The following is a 21,856-nucleotide window of genomic DNA, read 5'->3' on the forward strand; positions in this document are numbered from 1 at the left end:
TACTTTTCCTGCAAAATAATCAAGCATGGGCCTTTTTTATTGCTTGTTACTGCTTCCTGTAATGCAAGTTCTTGTGCTATTAGGGGAATAACCTGTGTAAATATAACAATCTGCTGTTTTTTTTTGTGTTATCTGTGATCGTTTGTTTTGTCTTGTGTAATTTCTTAATCATTGTACCTAAACTGTATGTGTAAACATGTATACGCAGGGCCCAGCTGTAAAAGAGACATTGGTCTCGGTCTTTGTTCCTTGTTGAAATAAAGGTATAATAACAATCACCGCTTCCAAGTGGTTATCAATATTCCTCGCTAACGTTCAGTCCCTGGACAATAAAATAGACAAGCTCAGGGCGAAGGATCTCCTTCCAAGAAGACATAAGGGACTGTAACATACTTTGTCTTACAGAATTATGGTTCTTTCCGGATATACTGTCCCCATCCAGTCAGCCAGCGGGGTTCTCCATCCATTGTGTGGACAGGTAAAAATATATCTTCGGGATAACTAAAGGTGGAGGTGTATGTTTAATGATTAACTACTCGCGGTGTGATTGTGGTAACATACAGGAACTCGTGTCGTTTTGTTCTCCCGATCTGGAATAGCTCACCATCAAATGCCGACCGCATTACCTACAGAGAGAATTCTAGTCGGTCATCGTCACAGCCGTGTATATTCCCCCTCAAGTCGATACCATGACGGCCCTCAAGGAACCACACTGGACTATGTGCAAACTGGAAAAAGCATATCTTGAAACCACATTTATTGTAGCTGGGGACTTCAATAAAGAAAATCTAAAGAAAACGCTACTGAAGTTCTATTAGCACATCTCCTTGTGCATCGAGCACTTTTAACCATTGATACTCCCCCTTCCGGGAGGGCTACAAGGCCCTCCCCCACCCTCCCTTTGGTAAATCAGATCATGCCTATAGTCAAAAACTTAAACAGGATGTACCTGTGGTAAGGACTGTTCAACGTTGGTCTGACCAATCGAAATATATACGTTTCAAGATTCTTTTGATCACTCACACGGACTAGGAAATGTTCCAGGGGTTGCCTCCGAGAATAGTATCGACATGTACACGGACTCAGTGACTGGGTTCATCAGGAAGTGCATAGAGGATGTTGTTCCCACGGTGACGATGGGAACCAAAAACTGTGGATATATGGCAACATTCGTGCAAAACTGAAATTGCAAACCACCGCATTTAACCACGACAAGGTGACTGGGAACATGGACGTGTACAAACAGACCAGCTATGCCCTCCATAAGCCAATGAAAGTACAGTACAGGGACAACGTGGAGTCGCATGTTAACGGACACGTATGTGGCAGGGACTCCAGACAATCACGGAGCCACCGACGTGTGCCACCACTGCTCACGTGGACTGTGAGCACTCCTCCTCCATGGCATACGTAAGACATTTAAGTGTGTTAACTCTTGCAAGTGTGCTAACTCTTGGGATGCCGGATAGCATCTCAAGCCAGGTCCTCAGAGCATGTGCAGAACAGCTGGCTGGAATGTTTACGGACATATCCAATCTCTCCCTGTCCCAATCTGTTGTCCCCACTTGCTTCAAGATGTCCACCATTGTTCCTGTACCCAAGAAAGTGTAGGTAACTGAACGAATGACTATCGCCCTGTAGCACTCACTTCGGCCATCATGAAGCGCTTTGAGAGGCTAGTTTAAGGATCATATCGCCTCCACCTTACCTGACACCCTAGACCAGCATTTACCAAACTCTGTTTTCGTTTCTGCCCTAGCATTACACAGCTGATTAAATTAATCAAACATCATTTGAATCAGCTGTGTAGTGTTGGGGCAAAAAAACACAACATGCCCCCCTTTGGGGTTCCCAGGACCGAGTTCCGGAAACGCTTCCCTAGACCAACAACAATTTGCATACCGCCCCAACAGATCCACAGATGATGCAATTGTCATCGCACTGCACACTGTTCTATCCCATCTGGACGAGAGGAATACCTACAGTATGTAAGAACGCTGTTCATCGACTACAGCTCAGCCTTCCAAGCTCATCACTAAGCTCAAGGCCCTGTGTCTGAACCCCGCCCTATGCAACAGGGTCCTGGACTTACTTTGAGTACATCCTGTCGGGTTGTATCACACCTCACATACACTCAATTAGTATTTGGTAGCATGGCCTTAAAATTGTTTAACTTGGGTCAAACATTTCAGGTAACCTTCCACAAGCTTCCCACAATAAGTTGGGTGAATTATCAGCCATTCCTGCTGACAGAGCTGGTGTAACTGAGTCAGGTTTGTAGGCCTCCTTTTTCAGTTCTGCCCACAAATTTGCTATAGGATTGAGGTCAGGGCCTTGTGATGGCCACTCCAATACCTTGACTTTGTTGTCCTTAAGCCATGTTGCCACAACTTTGGAAGTATGCTTGGGGTCATTGTCCATTTGGAAGAGCCATTTGCGACCAACTTTAACTTCCTGATTGATATCTTGAGATGTTGCTTCACTATATCCACATCATTTTCCTACCTCATGATGCCATCTATTTTGTGAAGTGCACCATTCCTGCAGCAAAGCACCCCACAACATGATGTTGCCACCCCCGTGCTTCACAGTTGGGATGGTGTTCTTCGGCTTGCAAACCTCCCCCTTCTTCCTCCAAGCATAACGATGGTCATTATGTCCAAACAGTTCTGTTTTTGTTTCATCAGACCAGAGGACATTTCTCCAAAGAGTAGGATTTTTGTCCACCTGTTCAGTTGCAAACCGTAGTCTGGCTTTTTTAATGGCGTTTTGGAGCAGTGGCTTCTTCCTTGCTGAGCGGGCATTCAGGTTATGTCGATATAGGACTCGTTTTACTGTGGATATAGATACTTTTGTACCGGTTTCCTCCAGCATCTTCACAAGGTCCTTTGCTGTTGTTCTGGGATTGATTTGCACTTTTCGCACCAAAGTACGTTCATCTCTAGGAGACAGAACGTGTCTCCTTCCTGAGCGGTATGACGGCTGCGTGGTCCCATGGTGTTTATACTTGCTTACTATTGTTTGTACAGATGAACGTGGTACCTTAAGGCGTTTGGAAATTGCTCCCAAGGATGAACCAGACTTGTGGAGATCTATGTGTATGTAAACTTGTATGTAAACTTCTGACCCACTAGAATTGTGATACAGTGAATTATAAGTGAAATAATCTGTCTGTAAACAATTGCTGGAAAAATTACTTGTGTCATGCACAAAGTAGATGTCGTAAATTAACTTGCCAAAACTATAGTTTGTTCACAGATTTCTTGTTGAGTGGTTGAAAAACGAGTTTTAATTACTCCAACATAAGTGTATGTAAACTTCCGACTTCAACTGTATATACTGTATTGTAGTCAAGGCTCATCCTATATAATTACTACTGTACACAGGTTTTCTATTAATATATTATCTATACAGACCATTACAGTGAATTCAGAAAGTATTCAGACCCCTTTACCTTTTCCACATTTTGCTAACAGCCTTATTTTTGCCATCAGTGTACACACAATACCCCATAATAGCAAAGAAAAAACAGGTTTTTAGAAATTTTGCCAATTTATACAAAATTAAACACTGAAATATCACATTTACATAAGTATTCAGACCCTTCATTCAATACTTTTTCAAGCACCTTTGGCAGCGAATACAGCCGAGTCTTCTTGAGTATGACGTTACAAGCTTGGCACACCTGTATTTGGGGAGTTTCTCCCATTCTTCTCTGCAGATCCTCTCAAACTCTGTCAGGTTGGATGGGGAGAGTTGCTGCAGAGATATTTTCAGGTCTCTCCAGAGATGTTCGATCGGATTCAAGTCCGGACTTTGGACATTGAGACATGTCCCGAAGCCACTCATCGTCTTGGCTGTGTGCTTATGGTTGTTGTCCTGTTGGAAGGTGAATCTTCGCCACAGTCTGAGGTCCTGAGCACTCTGGAGCAGGTTTTCATCAAGGATCTCTCTGTACTTGGCTCCATTCATCTTTCCCTCAATCCTGACTAGTCTCCCAGTCCCTGCTGCTGAAAAACATCCCTACAGCATGATGCTGCTGCCACCACCATGCTTCACCGTAGGGATGGTGCCAGGTTTCCTCCAGATGTGAAGCTTGGCATTCAGGCCAGAGAGTTCAATATTGGTTTCATCAGACCAGAGAATCTTGTTTCTTATGGTCAGAGTCCTTTAGGTGCCTTTTGGCAAACACCAAGTGGTCTGTCATGTGCCTTTTACTGAGGAGTGGCTTCCATCTGGCCACTCTACCATAAAGGCCTGATTGGTGGAGTACTGCAGAGATCGTTGTTATTCTGGGAGGTTCTCCCATCTCCACAGACGAACTCTGGAGCTCTGTCAGAGTGACCATCAGGTTCATGGTCACCTCCCTGACCAAGGTCCTTCTCCCCCGATTGTTCAGTTTGGCCAGGTGGCCAGCTCTAGGAAGAGTCTTGGTGGTTCCAAACTTCTTCCATTTAAGAATGATGGAGGCCACTGTCTTCTTGGGGACCTTCAATGCTGAAGATTATTTTTTTTATACCCTTCCCCAGATCTGTGCCACGACAGTCAAGTCTAGGCGCTCTACGGACCATTCCTTCAACCTCATGGCTTGGTTTTTGTTCTGACATGCACTGTCAACTTTGGGACCTTATATAGACAGGTGTGTGCCTTTCCAAATCATGTCTAATCAATTGAATTTACCACAGGTGGACTCCAATCAAGTTGTGGAACAACCAAGGATGATCAATGGAAACAGGATGCACCAGAGCTCAATGTTGAGTCTCATAGCAAAGGGTCTGAACACTTAAAAGTTATTTTTTTTATTTTAAATACATTTGCAAAAATGTCTAAAAACCTGTTTTCACTTTGCCGTTATGGGGTAGTGTGAGTACATTTAGGATTTTTTTTTATATAATCCATTTTAGGTTAAGGCTGTAACATAATAAAATGTGGATAAAGTCCAAAGTGTCTGAATACTTTCTGAATGCACTGTATATACAGTACATATATTTATATTCAGGACTCTGACATGGCTCGTTCTGACATTTCTTAATGTATTTTTTTTAGGGGGGTGGGGTAGTTGACCAATAACATTTTATTTGGGGTGTATTCATTAGTCGTATTACGTTGCAAAACGTTTTGCAAAAAAATTGTTTCTACTGGAGAAATTTTGCTTGGTCCCTCCCCGGTTCGTTCCGTTTACATCCGTTTGGTTGCTAGAGTAAAAGGTAACTGGTTCAAACGTTTTGCAACGGACTGCGACTAATGAATAGCCTACACTCCTGGACTTCTCCAATAAGAAATACATTGTTAGATGCAGTATATTTCTTTTAAAATCCTGATATGTTCTAGGCTATTTTGAGACTAAGGAACATCAAGTCTTGCCAGAATGTTTAGCAACGGCATGTTAGCAACGGCATGCAGAGAGTCCGTGTGCCTCAACGATCGAAAGAAGGGAAGCACTGCTCTTGGATCAGCGTTCTCCCTTTCCAATCTTACCTTAACATTAGAATTATTCCACAATACTGAGAAATCGACCAGTTACTACAGAGATATCACCTATGGCTACAAGTATTGAGGAAGCTTATGCTAGTGCTTACAATAAAATAACGCAATAAGTCAAGATTGGGCACATCATTGAGCAGGTTACACATGTAATATATTGGAGGACAAAAAGACGCGTACAAATAAATACAACTGAATTGACAGGAAATTGATTTCAATATCATTCAAATCAGTGGAGGCTGCTGAGGGGAGGATGGCTCATAATGGCTGGAATTGAGTGAAAGGAATGGTATCAAACATGAAACCATGTTTTTGATTCCATTCCAGTACTCCAGTCCAGCCATTATGAGCCGTTCTCTCCCCTCAGCAGCCTCCACTGATTCGAACATATAGGTCTGTGTAGCCTACAGTCTATTTATCTTTTAATAAAGTGATCTTGGTTTTCATTTGAAGCTTTCTTTATATCCTTCGGTTGTTATGGAAAGAAAAATGGGACACTTTTGTATTTGTCGTCACTCGCTAGGTTTCCATGGTGACAGATTTTAACGCAAACATTCTCAGATCTGCATAGAAAACCAAATATGCACATTTTCCCACCAGAGACGTTTACATCAAATTGATTTGTTGCAGATTTAAAAAAAATAAAAGGCTGTGCGTGATGACGTAGTGCACAAAAATACATTTTGCGGTTAAATTCCCATGTATCAAATACATTTTTTAAAGTTTAAATGATTTCCGCCGCATTTAACAGCTTAATATAGAGAGAGTATGCCCTCTCCAGTATTGCCACGTTTGCTCAGGCTAGGGCTCACGTATAAGCCTACTTTAGATTATGGACAAAAGTGGAATAATTTATCTTTGTCAAAACGGCAGCCAAAATGATCAATAATGCCACCAGAACAAGATCCTGGATATTTATTGGAAAGGAGCATCAAACTCATCACCATTCATCTCATCTGTAGCTTAATGAACTGCATGGTTCCTGACGAGTCGTAGTGAGGACCACACGTCAAGTTTAGATCGATATGGCTATTATATCAATATGTTTTGTGCAAAAGTTTCCACCGCTTTTCTTGCATAATTCATTTGACCGACCGATCCCACCTTGGCCAGCGTATTTGCTTTGACATTTGAACATTTCACCTGAAACTGTTCAGTTTCCATCAGGCCGGTCATGAACTCTTTTATCCGACAGACATGTACTTTACTCAAATAAAAAGGTATGATTGAAACCTGGTTACAGGTACATTCGTTCTGAACTTAACCGTCACAGTTAGACAAACATCTTGAGATCTGTGCATAGTGTGAAAGAGAAAAAAATACATCTGATTTACTAAGCCTTTCTCCCAATGGTCTGAGGCAGTCGTTAACCAGTGGTTTCAAGTGCATCGTCAACTAGTTTTGGGAAATCGCTCGGGATTTAAGGATACGCCCATGAAAGTTCTAACAATTAACGTAGACTTAATTAACCAATTAGGCACATTTGGGCAGTCTTGATACAAAATTTTGAACAGTAATGCAATGGTTCATTCGATCAGTGAAACTTTGCACCTACACTCCTGCCATCTAGTGGACAAAATCTAAATTGCACCTGCGCTGGAATAATACATTCTGGCCTCTTGCATTTCAAAGACTTTACAAAAAACAAAATTAATTATTTGTATCATCTTTCACCAGATCTGTGTTATATTTTTCAACATTCATTTCACATTTCCACAAACTTCAAAGCGTTTCCTTTCAAATAGTATCAAGGATATGCATATCCTTCCTTCAGGTAGTTTGCTTTGGGCATGTCATTTTAGGCGAAAATGGGAAAAAAGGGGCAGATCCTTGAGGTTAAAACCTCTACAGGATGGGTGGGTCCCCTGCAGGACGGTTGAGCTAACGTAGGCTAATGTGATTAGCATAAGGTTGTAGGTCACAAGAACATTTCCCAGGACATAAGCTTTCTGCCAATATCAGATATGACTAACTTGCTAATCTAACTGCACTGTCCAATTTACAGTAGCTATTACAGTAAAGGAATACCATGTTATTGTTTGAGGAGAGTGCACAGTTATGAACTTTAAATGTATTACGACACTTTTGGGAAACCGGGCCCAGGTCAATTAATAAAAAATATTTATAAGGTATAAATAGCCCTCATTTTGTATGCCCATATTAAACTACTTTAATGATTAGCAGTAGCCTAAATGGTTTATAAGGACCTATAAACATCTTACAAATGATTATTACATACTTTAAGTAGTTTATAAATGTGAATACAAGCTAACATTTACACATGTGGGAGTATTGATTAATCAATGAATAAACGTACTAATATTTAATTTAATTTTAAATGCTTTATTACAACGTGCTACCAATGTGGTTACATTATTTGAATAACCATACAAACTATAATACTTAATATGGCAAAAACACATTCAATTCAGTAAGTGTAACATTCCTCATAACACCACTGTGCTAGCCAGTGATATACATGCAGCTCTGTGACCCATTTAAAAGTTTCACCCCATCCCATTGCTGACGAGGAATGTTCCATCAAATCTGATCAGCAGGGGCTCAGAAGTTCCAATATCTTATAGGTGTCCATTCCAAGATCATTATTCCAGGCTCAATAGGCCTTTTACATCCAGTTTTCTGATTATTCTTTTTCACAAGTTTCCACCAAACTTTTTTATTTTTCTTTTTACTGCACGTGTCCATTCTGAATCCATTCTACATGTTCACTGTCGGAGGATTGGATCACTGTAGTTTTCTCTGAGCGTTGGGTCCCTCTCCCACCAGCTGGCTGCCATCTAAAAATCAATACTTCTCTGATCAATACATCTGATCAGGTAATCAATATATTTATTGATGTGAAATATCATGATAAAAACGATCAGGTATCATGTTAGTTACCTGGTGTTGAGGTAGAGGAGAAAATGAAGAGATGACTAAAGGTAAAAACATGTAATATTCCTGAGAGAGGCGTAGGGAGAGACGAGTGCAGAAACCCTTACTCTGACTGCACTCTGACTGCACTCTGACTGCACTCTGACTGCACTCTGACTGCACTCTGACTGCACTCTGACTGCACTCTGACTGCACTCTGACTGCACTCTGACTGCACTCTGACTGCACTCTGACTGCACTCTGACTGCACTCTGACTGCACTCTGACTGCACTCTGACTGCACTCTGACTGCACTCTGACTGCACTCTGACTGCACTCTGACTGCACTCTGACTGCACTCTGACTGCACTCTGACTGCACTCTGACTGCACTCTGACTGCACTCTGACTGCACTCTGACTGCACTCTGACTGCACTCTGACTGCACTCTTTTTTCATAAGGGAAGGATGCAGAAAGTGAGTGAGCATCCCTTTAAGTCAACAGTGCCTCTAGTAAGTGAAGTCCAGTTGAACATTGACAGGGCATTTTCTCAGGCCAATCCCCTCGAATGCTAAATACAACCGTAGATGCATCACACACACTTACTGTGCCTGAGTCCGTGGTGGAACGTTCCAGGGGTGGTGCCGGTGACCAGGGCGTCTTTGGAATGTTGTGACTGGGTCAGCGTTCCCATGGTTCCTGGTCCGAAGGCGGAAAGCGGGAAACCCAGGGCATGGAGTAGAGGGATTCCAGGAAGACCTGGAGTGGGTTTGTGTTCTGGAGCAGGCAAGCTCAGCACAGACACCTCAGAAACCTGCAAACAACAAACAAAACTATGGCACCCGATTCACTTTGTAGTGCACTTTATAGGGAAAAAGCTGCCATTTGGGACAAAGCCTATGACTTTCAGTATTCGGAACTAACAAATAAACCAAATGGCTTTATGCATCACAAGTAGGGTTGCAAAATTCCCTTGTTTTCCATAAATCCTGGTTGGAGAATCCCGGATTTTCTGCTTATTCTCTCCTGATTCTGGAAACCTAGAACTGGGATTTCGGGGAAACCAGGGAATTTATTTAAAGTTCCCCAAATTTTGCAACTCTAATCACAAACACATTATAATGCATTCTACCCATCTGTCAACTTTGAATAATGTGGTTACCCGTTTCTTCTTCTTCTTCTGTGGTGGAGGAGGGTGGCCATTCTGGAGTGAAAGGTCCTGCGTCAATGCTAGGTGCCCCTGGGAAATGTAGTCTTTGTGGCTGTGGACTTGCGCCAGCGCCTGGTCAGGTAGCACGGTCAGAGGAGACTGGGAGTGAGTGTTCGTCTGAGGGTGTGTGTTCGCGGTCGTTGACTGAGCATGTGTGTTGGTATTGGCTGACGTGCTGACAGGCACAGGTTTCAAATCATCGTAGCGGGTCAACACAGCGATGGGGACACCAGAATCAGCCCCGCAACTCTCCTCCCCCCTCAGCTCAGCTAGCTCCTCTTTCACAACCCCTAAAGAGGGGGGTGTGAGGAGGCGACCCTGGTCCAGAGAGTCATCGAGATTCTGAGGGGCTACGGATACGCCTGAGCCCGGAAGAGGTGATCCGTTCTGGGGTTGAACTCCTAGGAAAACCTGAGGCTCCACAGGCCCACTGGAGGTCCCTGGAAGAGTTGGAGCACTGCCCAAAGAGGATTGTTTCTTCTCCGACTTCAACTTCCTCTTCACTCTGTGGGAGGGAACACGTTTTCCTTCACTAACATTACTTATTGCACTCCTTACAAAAAGAAAAACAGTTTGCATCTATGTGATGCAGTCAGAGAGAGTCATGCAGAGCTATAGGGAGTGCAGGCTTTAGTGCCAGCCCAGCAGCAACACCTTGGTTGAGCTAATAAAGAGATTGTGGACGCTACCAAAGAGATCTTATGGAGAAAAAAGTAATAATTCCTAGTTCTATGGAGGATACTTACTGCTGTAGAGGTGCAGTGGGGCAGTGGACTCTTCTACTCTCCTTTAGCAGCACTCTGAGGAGCCAAAACACTAGTAAAAGACGCATGAACAAGTAAACTGGTATATTTGAAGGTTGCGCTTGCGTGTGTGTGTACCTGGGCTGCATCCAGCCTTTAGGCCAGAGGGGTTTGATCTCTGTGTCCAAGAAAGCTTTCAGGAACTCCTCCGGTCCCTGCGTCTCAGTTTTCCCTTTCTCCACTTGGAATCTGTCCATCCGCACCCGAACCGCAATGCACAGGCACTCCCTATCGGGCAAGATAGGATAGTCACCATAGGTGTTTAAACGTATGTATGTGTGTTGATAGAATGATGAGTAAACATTTAGAACATGAAAAAGTAACCTGATCTCTTGGTTCCATCTGAATTTCTTCCTGGGGCCCACCACTCGTTTGCCACTCCTCTCCTCCCCCTCCTCTTCTGACCCCGTGTTCTCCTTCTGTTCTCGCTCTTTACTCTCCTCCACCATCCTGGAACGGTCAGCCAGCCACACGGGTTGGAACGGTCAGCCAGCCACACGGGTTGGAACGGGCAGCCAGCCACACGGGTTGGAACGGGCAGCCAGCCACACGGGTTGGAACGGGCAGCCAGCCACACGGGTTGGAACGGGCAGCCAGCCACACGGGTTGGAACGGGCAGCCAGCCACACGGGTTGGAGCGGGCAGCCAGCCACACGGGTTAGCGCGGGCAGCCAGCCACACGGGTTAGCGCGGGCAGCCAGCCACACGGGTTAGCGCGGGCAGCCAGCCACACGGGTTAGCGCGGGCAGCCAGCCACACGGGTTAGCGCGGGCAGCCAGCCACACGGGTTAGCGCGGGCAGCCAGCCACACGGGTTAGCGCGGGCAGCCAGCCACACGGGTTAGCGCGGGCAGCCAGCCACACGGGTTAGCGCGGGCAGCCAGCCACACGGGTTAGCGCGGGCAGCCAGCCACACGGGTTAGCGCGGCAGCCAGCCACACGGGATAGCGCGGCAGCCAGCCACACGGGATAGCGCGGCAGCCAGCCACACGGGTTAGCGCGGCAGCCAGCCACACGGGTTAGCGCGGCAGCCAGCCACACGGGTTAGCGCGGCAGCCAGCCACACGGGTTAGCGCGGCAGCCAGCCACACGGGTTAGCGCGGCAGCCAGCCACACGGGTTAGCGCGGCAGCCAGCCACACGGGTTAGCGCGGCAGCCAGCCACACGGGTTAGCGCGGCAGCCAGCCACACGGGTTAGCAAGGCAGCCAGCCACACGGGTTAGCAAGGCAGCCAGCCACACGGGTTAGCAAGGCAGCCAGCCACACGGGTTAGCAAGGCAGCCAGCCACACGGGTTAGCAAGATCACTCCAAGTTGCACATTAATAAGTGGACTATGATTTATTATGTTCTGTGTGTTGACGATAGTTGCCATGGTGACTTACTTAGCGGCCCTGGCCTGGGCGTGGGCCTGGCAGTCGTCGTGGTAACGGGAGATCTGTTCCGGCATCACCTTGTCGATTGCCTGCCTCAACCTCTGGAGAGGCTCCTCCTAAACCACAGACAAAGATTTGCGCCTGCACACACACACACAACACAGAGGACGAGCCATCCTGTGTTACCTGTGTCAGCAGTAGTTTCTTGACCCGTTTCAGCAGTGTGTCTCTGCTGCAGGGGAGGAATGAGGCAAGGTGTGTGTACACCTTAGAACGCACCTGGCCACTCACATCTCTGCACTGCAGCTCAATGCTGAGGACCACACACACATCCATTACTCGTAAGGCTGAACATTGTTATGGGACTTGTATAAGACAATGTTTTTGATAGTAGTTTAAACATGAAACCAAACGACTTACTCCAGCAGGATGGTGTTGACCTCTGGTGTGAAGAACTTGACCTTTGACTCTCCCTCCAACCCCTTAGCAGCCTGAACAAGATCAACCAATACATCAATCAATGTGGCACTCAACAACATAAGGGCACAGCATAACGCAAAGCCCAGTGTCCGGTACCATACCAGGGCCAGGTCTTGAGCTCTCTTCTCCATGGCTGGTGACAGACCTTCAGGCAGGGGAGTGGGCTGTGACAGGGGCTGGACCTGTGGGCCAGAGACTGGCTGTGGCTGTGTAGATGGTTTTGGGGCCTGGGGCTTGGAGATGGATTCAGGGACAAGGTCAATCTGGTCCTGGGGTTGAGGGACAGGGTCGATGGGGGTCTGTGTGTGGCTCTCCAGGGTGGAAGCAGAGGGGTCACCCCCTGCACCGACACAGAGTCCTGGAATTAATTATTGGACTTCAAATGTACCATTATCAACACAAAACAAATATAAATGAAAATGAAAAATAAAGTATGGTAGAGTATCAAACCGTTCACTTCCTTGTAGGCCAAGGTCTTGGCGTTGACCTCCTGATTGGTTAAGGTCATGGCGACGACTACCTGATTGGCCAGCGTCTCAGCGGAGGCGTCCAATAGGGTGTCTAGATCGAGGTCAAAGTCCACAGTGCTGGCTGCCTGGAGAAACGCCCTGTCATTGGTCGATCCTATCAAGCTGAGCAGAGGGTCCGCCATGTTTGCGCCGCCCCCAGCAGGGTCTGCAGAAACATAGGGTGTTGTGGGTAGTGTAGTCTTCCCCAGACCGAACTTCTGTTGCTCTCCCTCTTTCTCCCTTTTCAGTTTCTCTTTGTCTTTCTGTTTCTGGAACTTTCTCAACATGTCTGTGACACTCAGAGGACCAGCTGGCGGCTTCTTCTTCTTCTTCTTCGGTTTCTCCTCCCACATGTTCTTGTCAGGTAGAACACTAGGGAAGAAAGAGCACAGAGAGAGGGAGCACAGAGAGAGGGAGCACAGAGAGAGGGAGCACAGAGAGAGGGAGCACAGAGAGAGGGAGCACAGAGAGAGGGAGCACAGAGAGAGGGAGCACAGAGAGAGGGAGCACAGAGAGAGGGAGCACAGAGAGAGGGAGCATAAATGGACTATCTATGATCTATAGTTGTCAATCAACTGATCATGAGTCAGTCTCTCACCCAGTGTTTGACAGTGTGGGGTTTTCAGTCGCCACATGTCCAGGGTATGTCCTCCTCTTCACTTTTCCCTCTTCCTTCCTGCGTTTCTGGAACAAAACAAAGAATGATGTCTGACCTGGAACATTTTCTATTCACAAACGCAATCCAGTTATGATCATACATATTGGCCGCATCCCAAATAGCACCCTATTCAGAGACCACTCTGGCCAATAGTAGTACACTATAGACGGAATAGGGTGCTATTTGGAACGGGACGCAGCCATAGAGTTTTAATTACTTTAGAGGGCTTGGGTTGTTGGTTCTTGGTCATGAAGTCGTCGTCTGTCTCCGTATCAGAGGCCTGGCGGAACTGGAGCGGTCCAGAGTTAACATAGAACCCTCCCAGCTTGGTGTTCAGAGAGGCTGGGACCAACTCATCATACTGCAGAGAGGACAGGAGGGGGTGATACAGTATAATACGGTACTATACTAAACAGACCAGCTTAGTGCTCAGAGGAAAGGAGGGGGTGATATTACAATATAATACGGTACTATACTACAGTACTATACTAAACAGACCAGCTTGGTGCTCAGAGGACAGGAGGGGGCGCTATTACAATATAATACGGTACTATACTACAGTACTATACTAAACAGACCAGCTTAGTGCTCAGAGGAAAGGAGGGGGTGATATTACAATATAATACAGTACTATACTACAGTACTATACTAAACAGACCAGCTTGGTGCTCAGAGGAAAGGAGGGGGTGATATTACAATATAATACAGTACTATACTACAGTACTATACTAAACAGACCAGCTTGGTGCTCAGAGGACAGGAGGGGGTGATATTACAATATAATACAGTACTATACTACAGTACTATACTAAACAGACCAGCTTGGTGCTCAGAGGAAAGGAGGGGGTGATATTACAATATAATACAGTACTATACTACAGTACTATACTAAACAGACCAGCTTGGTGCTCAGAGGACAGGAGGGGGCGATATTACAATATAATACGGTACTATACTACAGTACTATACTAAACAGACCAGCTTAGTGCTCAGAGGAAAGGAGGGGGTGATATTACAATATAATACAGTACTATACTACAGTACTATACTAAACAGACCAGCTTGGTGCTCAGAGGAAAGGAGGGGGTGATATTACAATATAATACAGTACTATACTACAGTACTATACTAAACAGACCAGCTTGGTGCTCAGAGGACAGGAGGGGGTGATATTACAATATAATACAGTACTATACTACAGTACTATACTAAACAGACCAGCTTGGTGCTCAGAGGACAGGAGGGGATGATATTACAATATAATACGGTACTATACTACAGTACTATACTAAACAGACCAGCTTGGTGCTCAGAGGACAGGAGGGGGCGCTATTACAATATAATACAGTACTATACTAAACAGACCAGCTTGGTGCTCAGAGAGGCTGGGACCAACTCATCATACTGCAGAGAGGGCAGGAGGGGGTGATATTACAATACTACTCAATTGGTAACGTGTGTATTTTAAAATTATAAACAATATTTATACAATATTGAGAGCTAAGTATCCAGGCAACTATAACAAGGAAGCACCACCTGCACACAGAGACATGGTACACCGAACCAGAACAAACATGGTACACCGAACCAGAACAGACATGGTACACCGAACCAGAACAGACATGGTACACCGAACCAGAACAGACATGGTACACCGAACCAGAACAGACATGGTACACCGAACCAGAACAGACATGGTACACCGAACCAGAACAGACATGGTACACCGAACCAGAACAGACATGGTACACCGAACCAGAACAGACATGGTACACCGAACCAGAACAGACATGGTACACCGAACCAGAACAGACATGGTACACCGAACCAGAACAGACATGGTACACCGAACCAGAACAGACATGGTACACCGAACCAGAACAGACATGGTACACCGAACCAGAACAGACATGGTACACCGAACCAGAACAGACATGGTACACCGAACCAGAACAGACATGGTACACCGAACCAGAACAGACATGGTACACCGAACCAGAACAGACATGGTACACCGAACCAGAACAGACATGGTACACCGAACCAGAACAGACATGGTACACCGAACCAGAACAGACATGGTACACCGAACCAGAACAGACATGGTACACCGAACCAGAACAAACATGGTACACCGAACCAGAACAAACATGGTACACCGAACCAGAACAAACATGGTACACCGAACCAGAACAAACATGGTACACCGAACCAGAACAAACTTGGTACACCGAACCAGAACAAACTTGGTACACCGAACCAGAACAAACTTGGTACACCGAACCAGAACAAACTTGGTACACCGAACCAGAACAAACATGGTACACCGAACCAGAACAAACATGGTACACCGAACCAGAACAAACATGGTACACCGAACCAGAACAAACATGGTACACCGAACCAGAACAAACATGGTACACCGAACCAGAACAAACATGGTACACCGAACCAGAACAAACATGGTACACCGAACCAGAACAAACATGGTACACCGAACCAGAACAAACATGGTACACCGAACCAGAACAAACATGGTACACCGAACCAGAACAAACATGGTACACCGAACCAGAACAAACATGGTACACCGAACCAGAACAAACATGGTACACCGAACCAGAACAAACTTGGTACACCGAACCAGAACAAACTTGGTACACCGAACCAGAACAAACTTGGTACACCGAACCAGAACAAACTTGGTACACCGAACCAGAACAAACTTGGTACACCGAACCAGAACAAACATGGTACACCGAACCAGAACAAACATGGTACACCGAACCAGAACAAACATGGTACACCGAACCAGAACAAACATGGTACACCGAACCAGAACAAACATGGTACACCGAACCAGAACAAACATGGTAAACTGAACTAGAGGTCGACCGATTAATCGTAATGGCCGATTAATTAGGGCCGATTTCAAGTTTCCATAACAATCGGAAATCGGTAATTTTGGAAACCGATTGCTGGACGCCGTTTTTTTTTTACACCTTTATTTAACTAGGCAAGTCAGTTAAGAACACATTCTTATTTTCAATGACGGCCTAGGAACAGTGGGTTAACTGCCTTGTTCAGGGGCAGAAAGACAGATTTTTACCTTGTCAGCTCTGGGATTCAATCTTGCAACCTTACGGTTAACTAGTCCAACGCTCTAACCACCTGCCTCACGAGGAGCCCGCCTGTTACGCGAATGCAGTAAGAAGCCAAGGTAAGTTGCTAGTTAGCATTAAACGTATCTTATAAAAACAATCAATCATAATCACTAGTTAACTACACATGGTTGATGATATTACTAGTTTATCTAGCGTGTCCTGCGTATAATCGATGCAGTGCGCATTCGCGAAAAAGGACTGTCGTTGCTCCAACGTGTACCTAACCATAAACATCAATGCCTTTCTTAAAATCAATACACAGAAGTATATATTTTTAAACCTGCATATTTAGCTTAAAGAAATCCAGGTTAGCAGGCAATATTAACCAGGTGAAATTGTGTCACTTCTCTTGCGTTCATTACAGGCAGAGTCAGGGTATATGCAACAGTTTGGGCCGCCTAATTTGCCAGAATTTTACGTAATTATGACATACCATTGAAGGTTGTGCAATGTAAGAGGAATATTTAGACTTATGGATGCCACCAGTTAAATAAAATACGGAACGGTTCCGTATTTCACTGAAAGAATAAACGTTTTGTTTGAGATGATAGTTTCCGGATTCGACCATATTAATGACCTAAGGCTCGTATTTCTGTGTGTTATAATTAAGTATGATTTGATAGAGCAGTCTGACTGAGCGATGGTAGGCAGCAGCAGGCTCGTAAGCATTCATTCAAACAGCACTTTACTGTGTTTTGCCAGCAGCTCTTCGCAATGCTTCAAGCATTGCGCTGTTTATGACTTCAAGCCTATCAACTCCCAAGATTAGGCTGGTGTAACCAATGTGAAATGGCTAGCTAGTTAGCGGGGTGCGCGCTAATAGCGTTTCGAACGTCACTCGCTCTGACGTCGCTCGCTTGGAGTAGTTGTTCCCCTTGCTCTGCATGGGTAACACTGCTTCGAGGGTGGCTGTTGTCGATGTGTTCCTGGTTCGAGCCCAGGTAGGAGCGAGGAGAGGGACGGAAGCTATACTGTTACACTTGCAATACTAAAGTGCCTATAAGAACATCCAATAGTCAAAGGTATATGGAATACAAATCGTATAGAGAGAAATAGTCCTATAATTCCTATAATAACTACAACCTAAAACTTCTTACCTGGGAATATTGAAGACTCATGTTAAAAGGAACCACCAGCTTTCATATGTTCTCATGTTCTGAGCAAGGAACTTAAACGTTAGCTTTTTTACATGGCACATATTGCACTTTTACTTTCTTCTCCAACACTTTGTTTTTGCATTATTTAAACCAAATTGAACATGTTTCATTATTTATGAGACTAAATTGATTTTATTGATGTATTATATTAAGTTAAAATAAGTGTTCATTCAGTATTGTTGTAATTGTCATTATTACAAATAAAAATAAAAATCGTCCGTTTAATCGGTATCGGCTTTTTTGGTCCTCCAATAATCGGTATCGCCGTTAAAATCATAATCGGTCGACCTCTAAACTGAAGCAGAATAAACATGGTAAACTGAACCTACTGCCTCGGAGTTGTCGATGAAAGAGTCTTCGTTGTCATAACCATAGCCTATATCCACTAGATCCTGAATACGATCCTTCTTACGTTTGTTCCCACATCCCTGGAGAGAGAAAGAACAAGAGAGCAAAAGAGTACGAGAGAGAGAAAGACAGGGGGTGTTCATCAAGGCAATAAGGCATTAAAACAATGACATTGTCTGCATCCCAAATGGCACCCTAATCCCTAAAGTTCTGGTATAACGTAGTGCACTATATAGGGAGCCCTAGGGCTCTGGTCAAAAGTAATGCACTATATAGGGAGCCGTAGGGCTCTGGACAAAAGTAGTGCTCTATATAGGGAATAGGGTGGCATAGGGCTCTGGTCAAAAGTAGTGCACTATACAGGGAATAGGGTGGCATTTGGGACACAACAAATATTTAAACAGTCTTAAGGCCAGGCACCACACTAATAAATACATATTTTTATCATATCACAATACACTTTTACCAATTTAGATGGACAAATATACTTTTCTTTGTAGCATTTTTTCTGAAATATTGTATTTAAGTACGCAGATCAGGTGATAATTAAATATGCACATATTTGCATATCAGGCAAATAAAAATTGTACACTGGATCAAATCAGCTTAAATCTTTTAGTTTCATTTTGTTAAGAAATTCCACAACCGGACTTAAAAACGTAACAGTGTTGAAAATATTATTTTCATCTTTCTATGTGTTAAATAATAAAGGTACTTTAAACAAAAAAAAAATCTAACTTGACGAAACCATAATTGAAAATAAACATTTAACATATAACATATAAACAATTCCCTATGTATACGTCCGGAAAATATGTCAAATGATAAACACAACATTTGCTGAATGGTTCAAAGGCTGAGAAATGTGTTGGCATGTGCATAGAGTGACTAAAGACAAGGACACTGAATTCAGACCCAATCACCATCTCTTCAGTCAGTTACTATATATAGTCCAGTTTGTAACATTCTCGATGAAAAGGGCTTTTAAAATGGTGTGATTCCATCTAGTGAGCTTAGAAATTATGGATATCCATTAAGTGGTTACAATTCATTAAATTTCGATTACAGTTGTATGATAAACTAACGAAAATATATATCAACTTTGAGGGGGCACTCCTTATAGGACGAAAAAAAGTAATTATGTATGTAAAATGTAATTATAGCCGGTGGTGCCTGGCCATAATATTACGCTTGTAATACCAAATAATATTCAACTCCACTAACATATTTATCCTCGAATCTCCTGGCGATAGCTCCAAGTTCATCCTTCTCTCTGTTTTCCTGCTCAATTGTGTTTGGTACATCTTTGTCTGAAACGCTCTTCTGGAAAATAGTGCCTTTATTAGTTGCGTCAATTAAACGTATTTAGGATAATACATTTGGCTAGTTTCCTAGTTGATTTAACATTCATAATTGATCAGTCTAAATCTATTGATCAATCACACCAATTCTATCGGAACGGAGCGTCTTTCTTTCTCACCTTTTTGTAAACAAGTTCTGGGTAGTAGAACTCAGGACACCTATGTTGGTCTGGTTCAAACAGCGTCAGGACAAAGCGTTCGGTCTTAACCGGTTTGGTTGAACTACCCTGAGAAGACGAGTTCGATGTGGCTACAGGTTGTTTGGTTGGACTTCCCCAGGAAGATGAGGTCGACGCAGCTACTGGCGTAACGGTGACCGCCTCTTTAGGGGGTAACGCTGGTTTAACCACCACGGCTGACTGCAGGGGGACATTACCGGACAGAGTAGTCAGTTGAACTCTTCGTGGTTCGGCCATGGCAGCGAACAACAGACTATCGGAACATCCGCGTCCCGCTGAACTAGTAGCTGGCCAAATAACTTCAACAGACACAACTCCCCGCCCCTAATCAGCTGCAGCAGCAGGTGTTCGTTTGAATTTCACCTGGGCTGCGTTCAGTACGATAGAACGTATTGCAAGCAGAGAGGAAGAGGTGAAAGCGAGAGGATTTCTGCCCTCTCATTGGCTAGAATGGTCTGACCTGATCTCACCTGCAGTCAATCATTTGGGCAACACTTTTCACTTCGATACCTAAGTGACTTTTTCGTAGCAGGTTAGGAGACTAAGGTTAAGGTTAGTGAAAATGCTTACCTAACCTGCTACGAAAATAATTTTTTATCAAAGTGCTATGAAAAGAGTGTGTCCCTTCAATAATTGAGGACATGTATTTCCATTGTTAGAGAGTTCAATCAGCTATCTTGTCAATATAATTACAGTGGGGGCTGCTGAGGGGAGGACGGCTCATAATAATGGCTGGAACGGAGCAAATGGAATGACATCAAACACCATGGAAACCGTGTGTTTAATGTATTTTATATCATTTAACTTATTCCGCTCCAGTCATTACCACGAGCCCATCCTCCCCAATTAAGGTTCCACCAACCTCCTGTGAAATAATAGAACGTCTTTGCTGCAACGTTCAATTAAACGGAAACGGCGCTGTTCTGAACGACCAGTTGAAAAAACGGGGAGGGGTTGGGTTGGGGGGTTGGGGAATTCTTCTTCGTTGGGGTTTTATGGCGGTGTCACCTACCAGACTGGAGTTTGATGTTCTAAATTCTGCACTAGTCCAAGGTTTCTAACACTTTTTTTTTGTTGCCTAGGGAAACCCCACCCCAGGCAAACCAGCGACCAAGGGACATCCATTATATGTTAGAATTATGTGAATGATAACAGCAAGTAGAAGAAGTAATCACCATTTTAAAACGAATAGATTTAGACAGTTTCATTATTTTGACCTCCCCACAGTTCACTGGAAGAGGAAGTGTAAACTATAACATAGTATATTAGCTAGAAAGGTATCTTTGGCGATTTAGAGAAAATGTTACTGTTGTAAAGCAACCCCAACGAAGAAGAATTCCCCAACCCCCCCAACCCAACCCCTCCCCGTTTTTTCAACTGGTCGTTCAGAACAGCGCCGTTTCCGTTTAATTGAACGTTGCAGCAAAATAATTCTTAAAATATTTCTATTGAGCAACGGGTTTATTTTGTACAGTTTTGAAACTTATTTCTAGCAATTCTACACCGTTTGGAGCTGAGAGGAAAGTTTGCAGTTTTATAGCTAATTTCCTGCAATTCTATGCATTTTGACATGGCTAATCCTACGTTCCTCAAACATTATAACAAAATCAACAGGCATCAGTTCTCCCTGACTGTCTAGCTTTTATTTGATTGTTAGTTCTTGAAGATGGTATTATAAATATATATATATATATATATATATATATATATATATATCTTTTCGGCATGCTTTCTATCCGGTTTTGGTTGTTTAAGATTACACAGAAACAGTTTTTCCATCCAAAAAATGTCCACTTACCAGCCATATATTTAGCTCCCAATGACTGTAATTTCCTCCATATTAAAGGGATAGATCGAGATTTGCCAATGAAGCCATTTATTTACTTCCCCAGAGTTGGATAAACAGGAACAGCTAGCATGCTAACTGTTCTTGTAGACTTCCAGTCATTGCGCTAACGCTAGTTAGGATTGGGACGTGAAACTACCTCTTATGTTCCTTCATACAGGACACAGAGACATAAACATTTTATCCACGATGGTGTTCTGTTGAAGCTAGCGATATTCATAAAATAATGATTTTTCATATAAAATAATACCCCCCAAAATCGCATACCCCCTACAGTAACTCCGCAGACCCCAGTTTGAAAACCCTTACTCTAGTCTACATGAATGGAGGAAAGAAATTATTGCTGATTTAATTACAGTTTGTTCTGGATGTATTTTGAGAGAGTTGAAGAGGGTAAAGCTTATACCAAG

At 43.9% G+C, this 21,856-nt stretch overlaps 1 protein-coding gene across 1 annotated transcript; it reads right to left on the minus strand.

The window, feature by feature from the left end:
* Nucleotides 1-7,831: 7,831 nt before the first annotated feature.
* On the minus strand, nucleotides 7,832-19,837 carry LOC120066536 (ubinuclein-1-like). The gene is made up of 16 exons (XM_039017959.1): nucleotides 19,526-19,837; nucleotides 19,285-19,383; nucleotides 18,042-18,140; nucleotides 13,609-13,752; nucleotides 13,332-13,417; nucleotides 12,675-13,105; nucleotides 12,326-12,564; nucleotides 12,165-12,235; nucleotides 11,907-12,057; nucleotides 11,754-11,857; nucleotides 10,696-10,821; nucleotides 10,450-10,599; nucleotides 10,315-10,368; nucleotides 9,521-10,073; nucleotides 8,965-9,172; nucleotides 7,832-8,282 (listed from the first exon to the last, which is right to left on the minus strand). Exons 1-16 carry the CDS (start codon nucleotides 19,835-19,837, stop codon nucleotides 8,230-8,232), a joined length of 2,880 nt encoding a protein of 959 aa, XP_038873887.1. The 3' UTR covers nucleotides 7,832-8,229.
* Between the last annotated feature and the right edge of the window lie 2,019 nt (nucleotides 19,838-21,856).

The sequence above is a fragment of the Salvelinus namaycush genome, chromosome 21 (genome assembly GCF_016432855.1).
Source record: "Salvelinus namaycush isolate Seneca chromosome 21, SaNama_1.0, whole genome shotgun sequence".
NCBI classification, from domain to species: Eukaryota; Metazoa; Chordata; class Actinopteri; order Salmoniformes; family Salmonidae; genus Salvelinus; species Salvelinus namaycush.